Below are 18,585 nucleotides of genomic sequence, written 5' to 3' on the forward strand. Positions count from 1 at the left end.
TAATCATGTGTGCTTAACCTCTCATTCAATAGCTGTCACCAGACGACCACAGCATGTGCAGATACAACATTACAGAGAGCAGCAGAAGGCAATATCTATGCAAAATAATGCAAGTTTCCAAAATAACACAATATACGAGGGATGTTCAAAACGTTTCCGTACTTTTTTTTTTTTTAAAAAACTTCATTTTATTAAGAATTTCAAAAACAGATGACATTTTTCTACACAGTCACCTTCACCTGCGATGCAATTTTCCCAGTCACATGACACTCTCAGACACGACCAATTACCACTCCTCCCGCCTTTACCGTTTCCAACGAAAATATAAAAGTGCGGGATCTTTCTGAACGTCCCTCGCACATTTGTTTTGAGCGGTAGGAGTGAGCTTCCAAACCCCCTTGTCGTCAACTAGTATCCCATACTGCATGTGTGTTCCTTTACGACTGCTAATGTTCATCTAGCTGTGGATTTAACTCATGTCTGTGCTTCTTGCGCTTAATTTCATTTTATTGTTCTGTGTTTTTAGTTAAATTGGTGGTTTTGCCTGATGAACACTCAAACTCATTTCACAGATTTTTGCATGTTGCTTTGAATAAAGGTGCCTTCTAAATAAATAATTATAATGAGAATAATTTTGTGTGTGCAGCGAATGCCATTTACCTAAGAGGTACAGGTTTTGCATGTGTCTTTTAAATGAAGAAGGACAACAACAAGAACATGAGACTGTGTGGGTTGGCTGCACTCTCCCATTTCTGTTTTGGAAGCCTCTTGAACCCGACACCATCGATAAAGTAACCGGATGAGCCAAGCAGATGAGGACAAAACACACACATAGCAAGGGGTAGGTGCATAACGTTCTCAGAGCTTTATTAAAAATCAGTCAAAACAAAACATTCAATAAATAAATAATCCAATAAAAACAGTGGAGGTTGAAAATCCCATAAAAAGAAGGTGTTCAGTGGAGGTAAAAATGAATCAAATAAATATTCCTTTAAAAACGAGGTTAAAAACACGGCAGTAAACTGTCCTTAAAAACCACGGGCCCAGGTGCACTTCTTAAAAGCGGACATCTCCTCGACTTAACCTAACAGGTCCTGGCAGCCAAGGAGGCACCTAATCTGCAGTATGGACACCCTTACATGCCACTCCTAGGCTTGGGCCAATTATAGCCCTCTTTGGCTCCTGGCAGGGTATCACATCAAGCCTCCGACTCCCGCTGTCAGGCCTGCGCCCCTGTGGTCCATGGCATCACCCACAGCTTATCACTTCCCCTGCAGCCGCACTCGGTGAGTCACTCCAACCAAGCGGTGTTTCTGCCACTTCAGCTCTCAGGTCACTCTCAGCTGCCTAGTGCTGGTCACACACTCCCCTAGGGACTTTCCTCCCGGCTGCCGGCCTTCTCCACTTCTTGTTCTCTCACTTGCTCTGGATCTCTCCGTCTCCAGCCTTCCTCTCCATTCCTTCATTTTTCTCTCCTCTTGCACTCATGCCTCCCTTTTAAAACGGGGACATGGCACAGCTGCAGCAATCAGCCGCTCCTGGCACCAATTAGGGTCCTGCATCTGCGCACTAAATGCAGGGTCACCCACTACCACATCACGGATGGGAACCGCTCTCACCACAATACCGTGCCCCCACACAAAGAGGTGAGAGCATCAATTATTTATTTAAAATTCACCCACCACCCGCGGACCTCACTTTACCACAGAACAAGAAGAGATAAAACAGCACCTACAGTTGAAATGCACATACAGCACCCAGAATTTGTATTTAAATATATACTTTTAACATAAACATTGAAATCTTAAACTTTGGGTTATTTCACAGCTCTGCTTAACACTGACCTATGCCTATGCACCATCAGATCAAACACACAATTTCTGAATAAAAACTGCAGTCTGTTCAGAAGCTCTTTATCTGGCAACTTGAAAACTAAAATGGATTACAGATAGATAATATATTGTGATGGGCGGCCACAGCCATTACCCGGCTGGGACGCCAGCTGGATAGAAGGACTGCCTGAGAGAGCATCTGCGAGGCACAGCCTCCCCTGGGACACTAGAGGGCAGCCTTCCTGGGTGGTGACGGAGATACAAATCCCACAGGGCACCCTGGGAGTTGGAGTTTGGTGCCGCCCTGGTGGGTTTTGTGGGGACTGCAGAGCCCTACTTTGGGCTTTCACCACACCTGGGAGCGATTCCAGGTCTGATTAGTGAGCCACCTGGAACACTCCCAGGACCAGCTTAAAAGGAGCCACCTCATTCCATTCAAGGAGCCAGAGTTGGCAGGAGGAGGAGTAGGAAAGAGAAGGAGAAGGAGGAGGAGGAGGAGAGACAAAGCTTGCCAACAGGAGGAGGAGTGGAGGCAGATGACAAGGAGATAAAGAAGGAACTGTGAACAGTGTAGTTTGGACCTCTGCTTATTTGTACTGTGCTGCTGTGGGGAGCGAGGGAAAGGCACTGCGTGTGGTGTGGCAAACTCGTGTCTCTGCCTGTCTGTCTTGGGGTGGGGTGGCCTTACACACCCCTGGTTTCCGCAATATACATCAAGTCAGAGAGAGAAAGTAAAGAATGTTAGTGCAAAGGCTGCAAAACTTGATCAAAGTGTCCAGATCTCCTGTTAAACTGTCAAGGCACTGCCTTGTCAAGACTGTCTCTCAAAACTCCACATTTGAATATAAAGGAGGGATGCCAACAGTCCACTGAGCGAAGGTGTGTGAGATTTAAGAAAAGGTCAACATCCCTCTACAGAATGGAGCAAAAAAAAAAAAGATTATTCAAACAGAATTGTTTTTAAGGTGCTTAGCGTGTGTCCAAGTTTCATGATCAGACCAGACTAAGCTCGAGTCTTGAGCCGTGCGTGCTGCAAACTTAATACTGCAATGCCGTGAGAAGTACGGTCATTAAAATGAAGTATGGCAGGAGGTGGCAGCATCCTGCTGTAGTTTAACTACTAATCAGCAGGCACCGGGCAGCACTTTACCACCTAGGGGAAAAATAAATGGTGCATATTACTCAAAAAAATTGCAAAGGAGCTTGTTGAGCCTGCTATAAAAGTGAAGCTTAGAAGATTTACCTTTCAATAGGGCAGTGGCCCAAAGCACAAAGCTAAAGCAATAGTGGAGTGGCCCCAGAGTACAGTATATAAAATAAGACTGTGATTTAGTGGCCCACACAGAATCTATAGTACAGTTTTAAAAGCAACAGTCCACCATTGCAGTCTTAGAAACTTGAAGAATGTTTAATATATCCGATATGAAGAATAAGCAAAACCTCTGCTATCTAGTGTGTAAACCCGACAGATAACTTTGACTTTCCAGGTTGTACTGTTCCACTAAAAATGTACCCGTATGGTCTGAATAATTATGCAAACAGCATATTTGTGGATCAAACTTTAAGATTTTTTTTTCTTAGGTGGCGGTGTTCCTTTAAAGTAGGTAGAAAACATCTTTTTATTGTTCTACAACTCTGTAATTGGCAGCAGTGCGATTTTCTGTGCTGTGGAGTGCTGGGCCGGCGACATCACTTCAGGTGAGGCCCACGGTTACAAGCTAATCAAGGAGGCAGGCCACTGTCAGGGAAAGGAGGACCTGGACCTGCTAGAAGTTGTGGTGAAGGAAAGAAAGAAGTCAGAACTGAGGGGCATTATGAACAATGCTGCACATCCTCTCCTCTCTCTGCGACCTCACCATTGAAGACTTTTACAAAACCAGTTATTCAGAAGTGTCTTATACCTACGACAATGTGCCTTCATAAAGCCAAGTCAGAGGGTTTTTTGTTCGTTTTCCTAATGTAAACACTAGGGGTCGCTGTTGCCCCGTTAACCCCAACAGACATAGGCTCTGGACACGGAGTAAAACTCCCAAGTATTTTAATATTCTTCCTTCTTAGCGACAGTGCCGTAAGCACCACAGCCACAAATAAAACACAAGTAAATCATACAATACACACAATTCTCTCTCTAACTCTCCTCCACACCTCCCAGCAAGCTTTGTGCACCTTCACCCAACTCTGGCTCACTTGCTGGGTCTCCAGCAGTCCATTATATAGTTCTTGACCCAGAAGTGCTTCAACTGCTGGGTCAGATGAAGAACTTGACTTTTCATCATCCCGGAAGTACTTTGGAGTTTCCGTCCTCGTGACCTGAGAGAACTTCAGGGTTATAGATGAGGCACAACTCCTCTTGGCCCTTTACAGCTCCCCCTGATGGCACCCATGGCACCCAACAGGGCTGAGCAACCGAACTCCAAGTCCCACAATCCCCTGCAGGGATCCAGGGCACTGCCACATTTCAGGGAGCTGCCATCTAGTGTTTTGGGGGAGGCAGTGTCCAAGAGTATCTGCCTTCCCCCATCTTTCGGGCATCCCGGCCAGGTTGAGTTGCCAGCCGTCCATGACAGTAATTACTGTGTGTTTTTGACGTGGGTGGTTGTTGTTTGTTACAATATCTTCTTTGTTACTTGAGCTTCTTTAAAAGTTAATTATCTTATATTATTGTTGTGGCGGACGCCCAGAGTATGGAAGGACCAGGGAGAGAGTATTTTTAGGACAGAGGGCAGCCCTCTTGGTTTCCAGTGGGGCCACCGGTCATGAGCATGGGAGGTCAACCTTGGTGGGGCCCGAGGCACCACCAGGGGGAGCATGGACATTTCCAGGGCCTTATTAGTCCACACTTCCGCCACACCCAGAAGTGTGTCCAGAAGAAGCTCGTCAGGCACCTGGAGTCCTTCTGGGTGCCCTATAAAGGGAGCCAGTCACCAGCACTCAATGGCCCAAGTCGGGAGGAAGAGGACAAACCCTGAGGAGGAGTGGAGGTGGAGGGACTGGCAGCAGATAAGGGACTTTGTAGTGTTGTGCTGGTGATTTGTGCACTGTGTGTCAAACTGTGTTCTGCCCGTCTGTGTCAGGTTATGGTGGCAGTACGCGCCCAGGCATCTCATAAGAGACACGATACTAGCCAGTGCAAAACTGGGTCTGCCCAAGTGATGTTTATGGCTCCCCCTGACAGGGATTTTGATACAAACCTACAACAATGAGACACTCTGTAGGGGGAAAATGGTAGGAGATGCTGCCTTACAGCTCTAGGAACCCAGGATTGATTACTGGCTTGTGCTCCAGTTAAATGTTTCTCCTCACGTTTGTATTGAGATTTTTGCGGTTTCATCCAAAATGTCACTCTTCAATTGTCTCAGTATGAAGAATATGCAGGAAAATGTGTCCTGCCGCTCTTTGAAACTAATGAGGTTAAGAAAATAAAATGCAGCAATGGATATTCAAGTGCCTTGCAAGGGCTTCCCAGGATTTCCTCAGGTAAGTAGATTCCACATCCACTTTGAAAACAATATATTTTTTAAAAATATTGAAGCAAAAATACTTTAAACAGCTTATGAATACGGACATGCTGACAAGCAAAACTGCAGCTGTCAGGAGAGTTCATGTGTTTACTGTGAAAAGAACATGAAAGAAAACTGCTTCCGAACTCCTAAGTACCACACTTGTGATTTACTGTTATTTAATAGAAAAGATTTATTTCCATGAGGCTTACACATAAAATGAGATTTAACAACTAATAAGCAAATTCAGCAAGCACTGCTGTTGTCGGACACCTCCGGTTTCATCATTGAATTCCCGGCTGATGTGCAATGTGATATAAATACGCAGAAACTCTGCCCTGGGTTTCCAGAGATAATGCAGCAGATCACCAGCGCTCCCGTTTGCAGGTTATTTGTGGCCCCCACGTATGCAGGAGGTAGGCTGCAGTTAGATTTACAAAGGGAGCTGTGCTGGGCTGTCCCCAAGAGTGTCATTCACTGGTTTCATACATAGAGCCGACTACGATTTTGTGGCCAGTGCTACACGGTTGGCCCTGAATTGTGCCAATTGTGGAGGGGCTAAGTAAATTTTGAAAAAAAAAATGGATACATAGGTGGGTGAATGGATGGGGTTACAAAAATGAATGCATTCATATTTTCAGGTGCATTCCTTTATGAGGAAGAAATATTATTAACTGTAATGATTATATAGTTAACTCACAATACCAATGACTGCATTATGTATTAATCAGGCTAAAAATGAAAACTATATGATTTGTTCTTCATTTATGTAGAAAAAAGAATTAAGCTTGTGCACAGAATAAGGGACTAATTTGCATTCTTTTATGAGAAACTACTGACCTCTTGATACTAACAGAACACCCTGTGAGATTATAAATCAGTTGTGACCGTTTCTGAATTCTTGCTCAAAACTATTTGAGCCTATTTCTTAAAACTGTGAGTGCCCCGATAACCTCTTTATCTGAAAGAAGCAATGTGCACATTCAAATTCAGGGAGTCACAAGCTATGGTAATTTATGTAGGACCTCAAAATGAACTGCCATATATATATTTTATTTTGTTTAATAAAAAACCAGGTATAAAGAGGGAGGCCCCCTGCTAACAGGCTGCTGGCGGTCTGATCTGACCAGTCAGTGGCACTGAGCTGAGAGGGGCTGCAGTCTCTTTGACTCACCAAGAATAAAGAAATTGCTTTTTACTTTAAATTGGTGTTTGTTGCCTGTCGTTACCGACTTTCAGCGTTCACATCTTTAAAAAATAAAATCAGGTGCAAGTCTGGAGCAGTTTACTTGGGTTGCAGATTTTCCTTTTTCCTAAATGCCTTGCAGTAAATACTACCACCCATTAGCCTGCCTACCAAAGCCAGAAAAATTAGGAAATAAGCTTCAGACAGTTCCAGCAACAACATGCGACGGTGGTCTCTTACTTGTCCTTATGTCATTTTCTTTTCCCCCTCAGAGTCTGCCTTGAACAGGGTGCCAGGCCATCAACAGTAACATATACACCTCAACAATTAAAACTCTTCTGTTACCCTGCAGCTGCTGGTGGGTAAGGCAGGATCAAGCACGGGCCAGACATGTGCTGAAAGAAATCTCTCAGTCCAAACATCTAAGAGTAAGACTATCTATACAGTCACAGACAAGAAGCCAATTGTTCACCTTTACTTGTCAGAGTGTATGTCAGGCTCAGAAAGCAAAGGTCGTGCAGACCTAAAATCTTGGAGAGATCAAACATTCAGATGCCATTATACAGATGATCCGCATAAAAGTTCATAATGCAGGCCAAAAGGCTGTTGCTCAAGTCCGAAGAGCCGGTTTATGGATTTCTAGGATTTTTGTGCTAGTGCAGATATACTATTAAGAGTCATGGTATAAGCTACTAATTTAAGAAATTATATAAAGTCAACTGCGGTGGGTTGGCGCCCTGCCCGGGATTGGTTCCTGCCTTGTGCCCAGTGTTGGCTGGGATTGGCTCCAGCAGACCCCCGTGACCCTGTGTTCGGATTCAGCGGGTTGGAAAATGGATGGATGGATATAAAGTCATAAAAAGTCATGAGAGAAACTGACCACCTCAAAAACTTTGTTTGCCCACAACAGCATTCATGAGGTGCCGTCACTTGATCTTCTTTTCTTTGATGTCATGAGTTGTGGTTAAGTCAGCCTTATCCTGTATCTTGTTTGGATTCATAGCAACACGGTTCATTGTTGGCCACTAGTAAGGAGTGAAATCCCCAAGTTTCCTTAAACTCATTTTGTTTGGTACTTCACAGCAGTGAATGGGAGTGGGGGTTAGGTGCAAATTCAAGTAATATTACTCCCTAAGGCCTCATTCACCATTCTGCACTTACCTGAATTATTTTTCAGCTGTCTAACGCACAGAACCTGCAGCATACCAGTCAAATCAGTTTTATTTTATGGCCCTTATTCACATCACCTCAGAGGGCTCAGTGCATTTTCATTTTAAATGTGACATGCTGCATATTGTCCCTATAAATCAGGGGTGTCAAACGTACGGCCCGCGGGCCAAAACCGGCCCACTAGGGGGTTCAATCCGGCCCACTGGATGAATTTTGAAAGTAAAAAAATTAATAAAAGACACGAACTCGAAATTCGTAATAAAATGCAATTCCTAAATCATCCGCTAGGGTGTTAGTCAGATGAGAGGGGCGCACTGTGTTAGTCAAAGGGGAGGGGTGCACTGTTTTAATTAGAGTAAAAGAAGCAACAACTCTGTCACTCTGTAGGCTACATTATTTTCTACTCACCTTGACACCCTCATTAGCCAAAATGTCTTTGTCAAAAAGGAGAAAAGTGGATACCGAGTGTAGGGTTTTCCAAGAGAAATGGACCACTTCCTATTTATTCACAGAGATAAATGGGAAACCTGTGTGCTTGGTGTGTAATCAACAAGTGTCGGTGCTCAAGGAATATAATATTCGGCGCCACTATGAGACTCATCATGGTGGAAAATACGACATCTTGCAAGGACGACTGAGGAGAGAGAAGATAAATGAATTGCTGGTGGGTCTGAGAAAACAGCAGTCAATTTTCACTCGGAGCCGAGAGGTCAGTGAAGCAGCAGTAAAAGCCACCTACGTAATTGCTAACGAAATAGCATTAGCATCAAAGCCGTATTCCGACGGTGAGTTCGTTAAAAGATGCATGATGAAGGCTGCAGAACTCGTGTGTCCTGAGAAGCGACAAGCATTTGCCAACATTAGTCTGACGAGAAACACTATGGCAGAGAGGATATCGGAACTATCGGCTGATTTAGACAGGCAGTTGAAACACAAGGTCAAGTCATTTCTTGCATTTTCTTTTGCAATTGATGAGAGCACTGACATTACAGACGTTGCTCAACTGGCCATATTTATTCGTGGAGTTGATGACACATTGACCGTCACTGAGGAGTTCCTTGAGTTAGTGCCTATGAGTGACACCACAACAGCTGAGGACATTTTCGGCTCTGTGGTTGGCGCGCTGGACAGAGTCGGGGTGGACTGTTCCCGCGCCGTCAGCCTGGCTACAGATGGCGCGCCATCAATGATCGGAAGAAAAGCAGGTGTTGTGACAAAATTCAGAGAGAAAGTACAAGCCGCTAATGGAGGAGATGGTTTCTGGACATTTCACTGTATTTTGCACCAGGAGGCATTGTGTTGCAAGTCGTTAAAAATGGATCACGTCATGGAGGTGGTTGTCCGAACTGTTAATTTCATCCGAGCCAGAGGCCTGAATCATCATCAGTTTGACTGCCTTTTCAGTGACAATCACGTTACTAATACCCTGCCATACTACACTGAAGTAAGGTGGTTAAGCAGAGGTGCTGTGCTGAGGCGTTTCTTTGATCTACACGAGGAAATCGGACAGTTCATGGAGAAAAAAGGAAATCCAGTGATGGAATTACAATGTCAGGAATGGCTGCAGGACCTTGCATTTCTGGTGGATATTACAGAGCACTTGAATATTCTGAACAAAATGTTGCAAGGCCGCAAAAAAGTTGTCACACAGTTTTAAGACAGCATATGTGCATTCAAGTTGAAGCTGACTTTGTGGGAGACACAGCTGTCAAGTGGTGACTCTGCACATTTCCCTTGCCTAAGAGAGGTATGTGCAGCAGGCATTAATGCTGACATGAAACAGTATAAAGACAAGATTGCAGGATTGCTGTGTGAGTTTGAGAAACGGTTTCAGATCTTTGGTGAACTCGAGAAAGAATTTGCAGTTTTTCGCTCACCCTTCACAGTCAAAGCTTCTGATGTCCCTGTCGACATCCAACTAGAGATAATTGATTTGCAATGTGATGCAGATTTGAAGGGCAAGTTTGCCTCAGTGGGCTTGGACACATTTTATCAATATCTCTTGCCAGGGTACCCCAAATTAACAGCCCTGGCTGCAAAAATTTTGTGCATTTTTGGGACAACCTACCTTTGTGAACAAGTTTTCTCAGTAATGAACATCAATAAAACAAAATTGCGCTCAAGGCTCACAAACAAGCACTTAGATGACATTCTGAGATTGGCTACTAGTCAGGACATGACACCTGATATTGATGCACTTGTGCAGACCAAAAGATGCCAAGTTTCAGGAGCAAAAACAAAGTAGTCTAGATGTGACTAACTCCTTTACAATATTGCTTCAGACACCGATTGCACTTAAAGAATTCAGTTCTGTGAAAATGAATTCTTGCTGTAGAAATAGTAAAAAAATGTTAAATTTAATGTAAGTTAACAGCTTCACTACAAAAGAGTTTGGTTTGGTGGAATCCTATTGTTAATGTAATGCCATAAATTTTAAGGTGCAGTACTATATTTTTCAGTTCCAAATACCTCTGACTTAAAGTTTTGTTTGTATTTGTGCAAACACTTGTTTTAAGAAATCTGAGGTTGTTTATATGTTTTGATATGTTGATATGTTTTGTAAAACATTTCATTAAATATGAAGATTTTCTAATGTACTTGTACTTCTTTGCACGAAAACAAAGGGAAAAAACATGGACTTACTATTATTTATAGGTAATTATGTTATGAATACTGCTCCGGCCCACTTGACATCTAATTAGGCTGTATGTGGCCCCTGAACCAAAATGAGTTTGACACCCCTGCTATAAATATACACCAATATGCGCATTACTGGGCTTTTTCCTCTGGAAAATACGCTACATGGAGAGAACTCCAGCTCTTGCTATCACCTAACAACTGCCCTTTTCTGCTCCTTGATCCATAAAGATGAGGAAATGCAAACTCCAAGTAGCGTGCAGAAATCTACCAAGAATCATTTTTTTGTTTTTGATGCATCTTTAGAACTGGAAAAGCAGACACCGACTACCGGAACAACCACAAAGCACATTCCACAGCTTAACAAAATGCCTACATGACAGGAAAGGAGTCGGGCAATATTTTCTCCCCCATGATAGAACTTTATTTAAATACTAAACAATGTTAATTTTGTTTATAAAAACGACAATGAAAAATACTCAGAGTACATTTTTTCAGTGACGAAAATGGAACAAAAACGCGCCTTTAAAGATGAAAACTAAGATGAATGTTTTTAAAGTCATTGTTGTTACAGACAGACGACTGGACAGTGAGCAATGCAAAGCTCTTTGCACATCTCCTTTACAAATGACATTACACAACAAATAAAGAGCTTGACAGAACTTTAAAAACATTTTCTAAAAATTTTAAGCTTGTAATTGGATAACATTAGAACAATCTGGATGAGAGCAGGCCATTCAGCCCAACAAAGCTCGCCAGTCCTATCCACATAATTCTTCTTAAAAAACATCAAGTTGAGTTTTGAAAGTCCCTAAAGTCTTACTGTCTACCACACTACTGTGTTTCCCTGAAAATAGGACCTACTCCAAAAATAAGCCTTAGCATGATTTTCAGGCTGCTCTGTAATATAAAGCCTACCCCAAAAATAAGCCCTAGTCAAGATCGTCAGCTGAAAAGTAAGGCACCTAAGGCCGGGTTTGATACTTCACATGATGAGACGCACGTGCCTGAAACATCCATTAAATTCTGAGGACACCTTGCCACAATCCATATTACTAACCGAGAATGGTAAACCGGATATGGACGCAGGGACCTGCCCGTGGACGCAGGAGACATAGTGCGCTGGCGCCACACAAAGCCCCCCACCCCAGAGTGAAACGGGAGAGACTACGAACCGTCTGACATGCCGCAAGCAGGATAAAGCGAGGTCAGAAATAAAAGAGAGTAGGAAACAAAGTAAAACGTCATAAAGAGGTTAAAGAACGGGGCTAAACACATGGAGAGCAGGTTACAGGAGTCAGACCCACGCCCCAGAGTGAAACGGGACAGACTACAGAGTCCACAAAGGGTCACACATCAAGCCCGAGATTACGGCTCAAAACCGAAAGAGCTCCACTGACAGAAATAAGAAATGAGGCGACGCGCCCATAGGCAACGACACCACCACACAAAACACAGGAGTCAGCCCCCCGACCCAGAGTGAAACGGTAAAGACTACGGACTCCACAAAGGTTGACAAATCAAGCCCGAGATAGTACGGAAAGCGAATTGCAGTATGGAAATGAAATGGGACAGACTACAGACTCCACATAGGTTCACAAATCAAGCCCGAGATAGTATGGTAAGCGACTTGCAATACGGAAATCGCCAGATACTACGAAAGGCGTATTCTCCTACAACGCGCAACTGAAATGAACGTCCACACTACACAGCAGAATCCACGCACTTCTAAAAAACTGCAAGCAAACACCCGACATCATACAGAAACCCCACAAATACGGACAAAACAACATATTTGAATCACATTACAGTAATACAATATTAACAGTACAACCACAGATGACACAAGCGCAACACCTGATGGGTAATAAGAATAAACGAACGCTCCGTATTACACGTACGTCATCCTCACACGTACAAACTATACAGCATAGGTGAATCTCATTACAGTGATGCATTATTAACAGTACAGCCACAGAGAACGCTCAATATTAACAGTAAGTGCAATCATCCATATTACTTACCCATATTACTAACGGTAAACAGCAGGCACGGGTTCAAAACTCCGGGGGTAGGCGAAAGACAGAGTAGACAACAAAGTAAAACGTCATAAAGAGGTTATAATGCAAGGAGGCCAAACACATACAGAGCAGGTTACAGATAATGAAAACTGGAATTCAAAAGACTCAAACAAAAACATGGGCACGAAATACATTCAGAGCAAGATACAGAAAATGAAAGCAGAAATAAACGACCGTGTCAAACAAAGAACATAAACATTGCATTAGCGCAAAAAAAGAGAAATTATTACTCTGACAAATAACTAAATGGCGAATAGTGATCGAATATATGGACACAGGTGATATGTCAGATGTATGTAAATATTGTAAGGCTGTTTTACCTCACATGCATTTATTGCTTACTTTCCAAAACAAATTAATAACTGCTGATGATGTGGATCGGTTTGTCTGTACTGTAATTCCAAAACCTATCCTGAATTATGGTACACAGTCATTAAACACATGTCTCACAGACCTCATTTAAAGGATTCAGCACATTGGGACTCACAGGATTCCAAATATTGTTTTTACGTAAGTTCTGAAATAAAAGTAAAATTAATGAAATAGCAACAATCTTAAAGGTGTGTATCCGGAACACCAAACACAGGGGGTTGGCGAGTGAAGCGAGCAGGGGGCATATGACTCGTTCATTAAATGTTACTCTTTAGCGAGATTTATAACAAGCCAATTGTGTAAACGTAAATCTTACAATAGCAAAGAGTGATTCTCTGACAAACCAGATTTTAAAAGTATTTGTTACAAAAATGGCTTTTAGGGGTATGTTTAAATGTAAGTATCCTAAACTATTTTGTAATTCACTCATTCAACAGTACAGATACAGTTTAATAATGTTTGAATTTTCAGTTTTAGTTAAGCAGTATTTTTCAGTTGCTGGAGAACAAATTTAAAATGTGCACATGGTCAGATAAATAAGAAAGTCCAGGATGATCTCATTCTTTATGAACCTGATGCTGAAATGAAATGTGTGTTGCTTGGTTCAGCCTGTTTTGGTAAAATATCAGAGCAGCAGAACTACGAAATGTGTCATGGCAGCCCAGAGCTGACGTTATCTGACCAAGAGCTATTGGAGTAAATCCTTTCTACACCCACCCTTCGTTTTATGTTCAATAATTACTACATGTGGTTTGACTTCTTAGTGTACATGTTAGTAGAATAGTTTAAAGGTACAGTTTGTTCTATGCATATTCATATTTTAAAAAAGATTTCCATCTGATTGACTGTTTGACTAATTTACTTTGACTCTTAGTCAACTAAAACCGATTTACTTTTTCCTCAACTAAAATTATTTTTTCTTGACTAAAACTAACAAAGACTAAATGATTAAAATGTGACTAAAACTAAAATGCAATGTGGTCAGAAGACTAAGACTAAAACTAAACCAAAATGTATTGTCAAAATTAACACAGACATTAAGTGACAGCCATACGCAGGCAAATATTGAATTCTTTTCGATAGATACTTTATTAATCCCCAAGGGGAAATTCACATACTAAGCAGCACCATACTGATACAAAACCAATATTAAATTAAAGAGTGATAACAATGCAGGTATAACAGTCAATATCTTTGTATAATGTTAACGTTGACCCCCCCCCCCCCCCAGTGGAATCGAACAGTCGCATAGTGTGGCGGAGGAACGATCTCCTCAGTCTGTCAGTGGAGCAGTTCGGTGACAGCAGCTGCTCCCCTGTCTGGAGATGATCCTGTTTAGTGGATGCAGTGGATTCTTCGTGATTGACAGGAGTCTGCTCAGCGCCCGTCGCTCTGCCATGGATACCAAACTGTCCAGCTCCATGCGTATAATAGAGCCTGCCTTCCTCACCAGTTTGTTCCTCTTCTTTATGCTGCCTCCCCAGCACACCACCGCGTAGAAGAGAGCGCTCGCCACAACCGTCTGATAGAACATCTGCGGCATCTTATTGCAGATGTTGATTTTGAAGCAACAGAAAGCACCTTTCTTCCTGTGTTAATGGCATGAATTTTGCTAGTCATGAAATTCCATTTCCTTTGCAAAATATTGTGCAACACAAAGTACTTTTTGACGCAAATTCTGTTTCTTGTGAATTGCTGGGTCATCACTATTGGCCACAACATGACTGCTGCTTAGCTTTTGCATGGAGTTCAAGGCTCTGGCAAATTAAGTGGTTCCACCCTGGGCCAAGAGAGGGCACTGTTGCAAATTGTTTTTTCCTTTCCTTCAGCAGTACCAGTAGGCAAAACCTGGGAGACGCCTGCCCTCACTTCCCCTCTAAACCCAACTGTCCCATTCCCTTCTGGAAGAATCCACTTTATATGCCAGTCACCCACGGAACGTGGCTGGAGAGAGACGGAGCTCTGACTCACTAGAAATCTGCAAGCAATTTCAATATTAACTTTCATTTCCCTTTTCCTTCTGTTTGTTCATTAAACAGCGATAAAGGGATGGTGCCTCAATCTTTCATGTGTTTTCTTTCTATCATTAAAGTGGACATATGGAAAGTGGAAAATATTTTATGAATGATACAAGAAAAGTAATTTTTTTTCAAAAACTGTGCAGAATTTCTGTACAGAAACCTGATGGGGACTTTTTTCTCTCCCTTAAACAAAAGGATGACCATGAAGAACAGAAGAGATCTCATTGATAATGTGGCGCTTCTGGCATACATCTCATAATAAAAGCCATGTACAACCCAGAACTCTTAATCAGTTACCCAAGACATAAAACTGATTTGTATCTAAATGAACTTAAATCAGCCACAATTCACATCACTCAATTCTGGAATAATAAACGCCAGAGCAGAAATTTATAAAGAAATAAAACAGATTCTACAGTATCCCAAATCCTGTGATCTACAACAAAATTTAAATTGCCAATTCAAAATTACAGATAAACCAAATAATAAGAGAAAGTGGCAAACAGGATGTCAGATACAGCCTTAAACTATTTATGAGTACGTTTTTATGTCACAAAAGGCCAAGTGGTATTATGCATTAAAAGTTTAAAAACTAATAAATGAGCTCGTAAATTTGTAAGGCTATATATATATATATATATATATATATATATATATATATATATATATATATATATATATATATATATATATATATATATATATATTCGAAAAAAAATTTAACTAAAATGAGTGTGGTGGTGAAAGAGAACTCAAAATTAAGCTCCAGAGCAACAAGCAGAGCCAATTTTCATAGCCATTGACCCATAATAAAATAGTGTGACACTAGAGATTTCATACCACAGAAGAGCATAAAATAAAGCTTGGAGAATCTAATAAACCATACTCCTCAACTGAAAGAAAACTCTGAGTTTTTGAGTATTTTTGTGTTTCATGTGGCATTGAATGTATGTCGTATTTCCTGTCCGTGTTTGTATTTTTTATTAATTTTAGTACTGACACTGGTATATCTGAGGCATACAAACACAAATTTAATTGTACTATATACAAGGTAGAATAAACTTGAACTTTAGAGCACATGCTCATACAGGACACAAGTGTACAGTCTCTACATCACCATGAACAAATTAAAATACATTTCTAAAAGAATTTATTTTGTGCCATTTAATGATTTGATTACAAGTGGCAGACAATTTTGGAAATATACTTCTTGGAAAATGTCCAAATTTTAAAAGTCACTGAGAGTCACAATGTACATTTCAAAGGCTAAAACACACATATCTGCAGAAACAGCTGACCACAGTTACCACCTTCCTTAAACAACGTCACAGTATCAGCAATTTCTAATTGTGCAAGTTAAGCCAACAAAAGAACTTACTGTACAGAAAGTGTGCGGCCAGTGGTGAGTCAAAATAAGTTTTGTCCACTCATGAGAATTTCTGCAAAACAAGAAAGAATGCAGATCATTATTAGGAAAAACGGGTTTTTCAGAGACAGTCTTAAAAGTTTTAACACGTGAACAAGGGAAACTACAAAAGACAGAAACTGAAAAGACAAACAATATTTCTAGGAAATCTGCTTCCCAGAATGTAACATGAGCACATACGCACACATTAAAATCACACATTACATAGAGCTCTTCAAATATAAATAACATTTATAATAAGGGTATCTTAAATGTATCAAATGAAGAGGTTTGTTGAATGGGTGCCTTACAGAAAATTGCTTGAAGAACTTCATTCTTCCAAATTGAAATAAAAATGACATACAAAAATACTACAACAGTGGATATGAAATGTAAAAAGAATGATGATCTGTACAAACTGGTTATCTGATAAGGAGACAGTTACTCAATTAAAAATACGTTTGCTGTGTTAAAGTGTATGGATAAACATTATCAGCTCGGGGAGCTGTGTAAACAGAACAGTTTCACTTCAAGCCCTGCACATGGTAAATGTTAATTTCAATGCCAGAATATTTGTTCCTCAAAGTCTGCAGAGTGAGGAACCTGCATCCTAAAACTAAAGTCTATTGTTTTGAGCAACAGTTCCCTGAAAATAAAAAACACCTGAAAGCACAAGGATTACAGCCACTTACAGGAATGTATTAACAAAAATCTTAACTGTCTGTTTTTTTAAAGTCTATGTTACCGACCTCAGGCCTAGGGGAACCTGGGCCAGGTACAAGTCACTGTTGCTTAATAATAATAATAATTCATTACATTTATATAGCGCTTTTCTCAATACTCAAAGCGCTATCCACACAGGGAGGAACCGGGAAGCAAACCCACAATCTTCCACAGTCTCCTTACTGCAAAGCAGCAGCACTTACAGGAATGTATTAACAAAAATCTTAACTGCCTGTTTTTTTTTTAAAGTCTACAAAAGCAAATGTTTTTCTAGGTTATCTAAACATATTAAAATATTATAAACCCTAATAAGCCAACCCACCAAAAACAAAAAAAAAAAAAAAACTTTAAAAGAAACACTAAAAGTTGAACATGTCAGTCACATAATAATTGACATGGCCTGATCTTACAGTGAGCGAGCATGCAGAATGTCACCTCACGGCACTTTAAGCACTACTATGACATTTACATATCTACTGCAAATCTTTAGTTATCAGATGATTTGCATGAAATGATATGCAAGCAGCTGATTTTAGTGAAACTGGGAAAACCGACATCAGAGAATTCCTGCAAAACTGGCGTTAGATGGAGTAACCTACTGCAATCTAAATCAATGCTTATTTACAGCCAACAAACTATGTTCAACATTTACTACGCACACATGACAATAACCTTGAAAATAGCTTTAACCCATCACTTTACTATAATTTGTGTTCTCACAGTTGAATGCAAGAATGGAGCTCAAAAGGAAAACAAGAAGAATGAGCTAAAGACAGGCGTTTGGTGGTGCGAGAACACGCTCCAGCATGTATATAAAGTGAATTTCATGCTGATCATTTTAAATAAATGTGACCAGAATAACTGATATCATTAAGCAAACATTTTTTAAAGAATGAAATGGTCTAAGCGCATGTTTTTTTCTCACACAGGTTATAACACTTTTATTTTGTGCCATACTAAATGCCATTTTACTTACTTGTAGTTCAAAAAAGAATGAAATGCCGGAATCAGGCACAAGCATAGGAACACCAGAGGCTTTACTGAAGTCATTTTCCTCTCAAATGGATTAACTTCAACGTGCTGAAATGTAAAGAAAATCATATTTGGAAGATGAGAACTCGTATAACTTCACATTTCTTTATCTTGCATTTCAAGGCCAAATGTGCAGATATCAAAAACTTTTGTATACACATTACCAGTGTGTAAGTATTGGATCTTTATAAATGTGGGCATCTTTCTTACAATAAATAACGTAATGAATTATTATTATTATTATTACTAATTATTTTAACAACACATAAAGCAATAAAGTTAAGGAATGTGTGCAAATCTCTCTATGAGGTCAGCTCGGGTCCCTAAAATGTGTTCAGTATTGACCAAGAAGGATAAAAGACGAGCCCACGGTCCTCTGCTTGAAATACGCTGTATATCTCATCACCAGCAAGACTGGGATCCCAGTGAATTCTGCTACTGGGGGCTCACCTGCTTTACATTACAATTTGTAAATTCGGAACACAACAATTCTGTGCTGCCTACTTAAAGTAAAACTTCATACTCAGCGTCTATTCTGGGTTTACTTCAACCACCTATCTGTTCATTTTCTAAACTCCCTTCCGGGCCCTTCTGAACGTTAATACTGAACCCAACAGAATGACAGA

At 40.9% G+C, this 18,585-nt stretch overlaps 1 protein-coding gene and 1 long non-coding RNA gene across 2 annotated transcripts in view; both read right to left on the reverse strand.

Moving 5' to 3' along the window:
- LOC127525970 (uncharacterized) overlaps positions 1-18,585 on the reverse strand; it is a 495,457-nt gene that overhangs the window by 449,182 nt on the left and 27,690 nt on the right. The gene's annotated exons all lie outside the window — the stretch shown is intronic.
- Positions 1-18,585, reverse strand: part of rnaset2 (ribonuclease T2) — a 45,625-nt gene that overhangs the window by 26,503 nt on the left and 537 nt on the right. The window contains exons 2-3 of the mRNA XM_028821101.2: positions 17,904-18,007; positions 16,178-16,238 (exon numbers count right to left, since the gene is read on the reverse strand). Of these exons, the coding sequence (XP_028676934.1) occupies positions 16,178-16,238; positions 17,904-17,977 (135 nt within the window). The 5' untranslated portion in view covers positions 17,978-18,007. The remainder of the gene's footprint in view (positions 1-16,177; positions 16,239-17,903; positions 18,008-18,585) is intronic.

The sequence above is a fragment of the Erpetoichthys calabaricus genome, chromosome 15 (assembly GCF_900747795.2).
Source record: "Erpetoichthys calabaricus chromosome 15, fErpCal1.3, whole genome shotgun sequence".
Taxonomy (NCBI): Eukaryota; Metazoa; Chordata; class Cladistia; order Polypteriformes; family Polypteridae; genus Erpetoichthys; species Erpetoichthys calabaricus.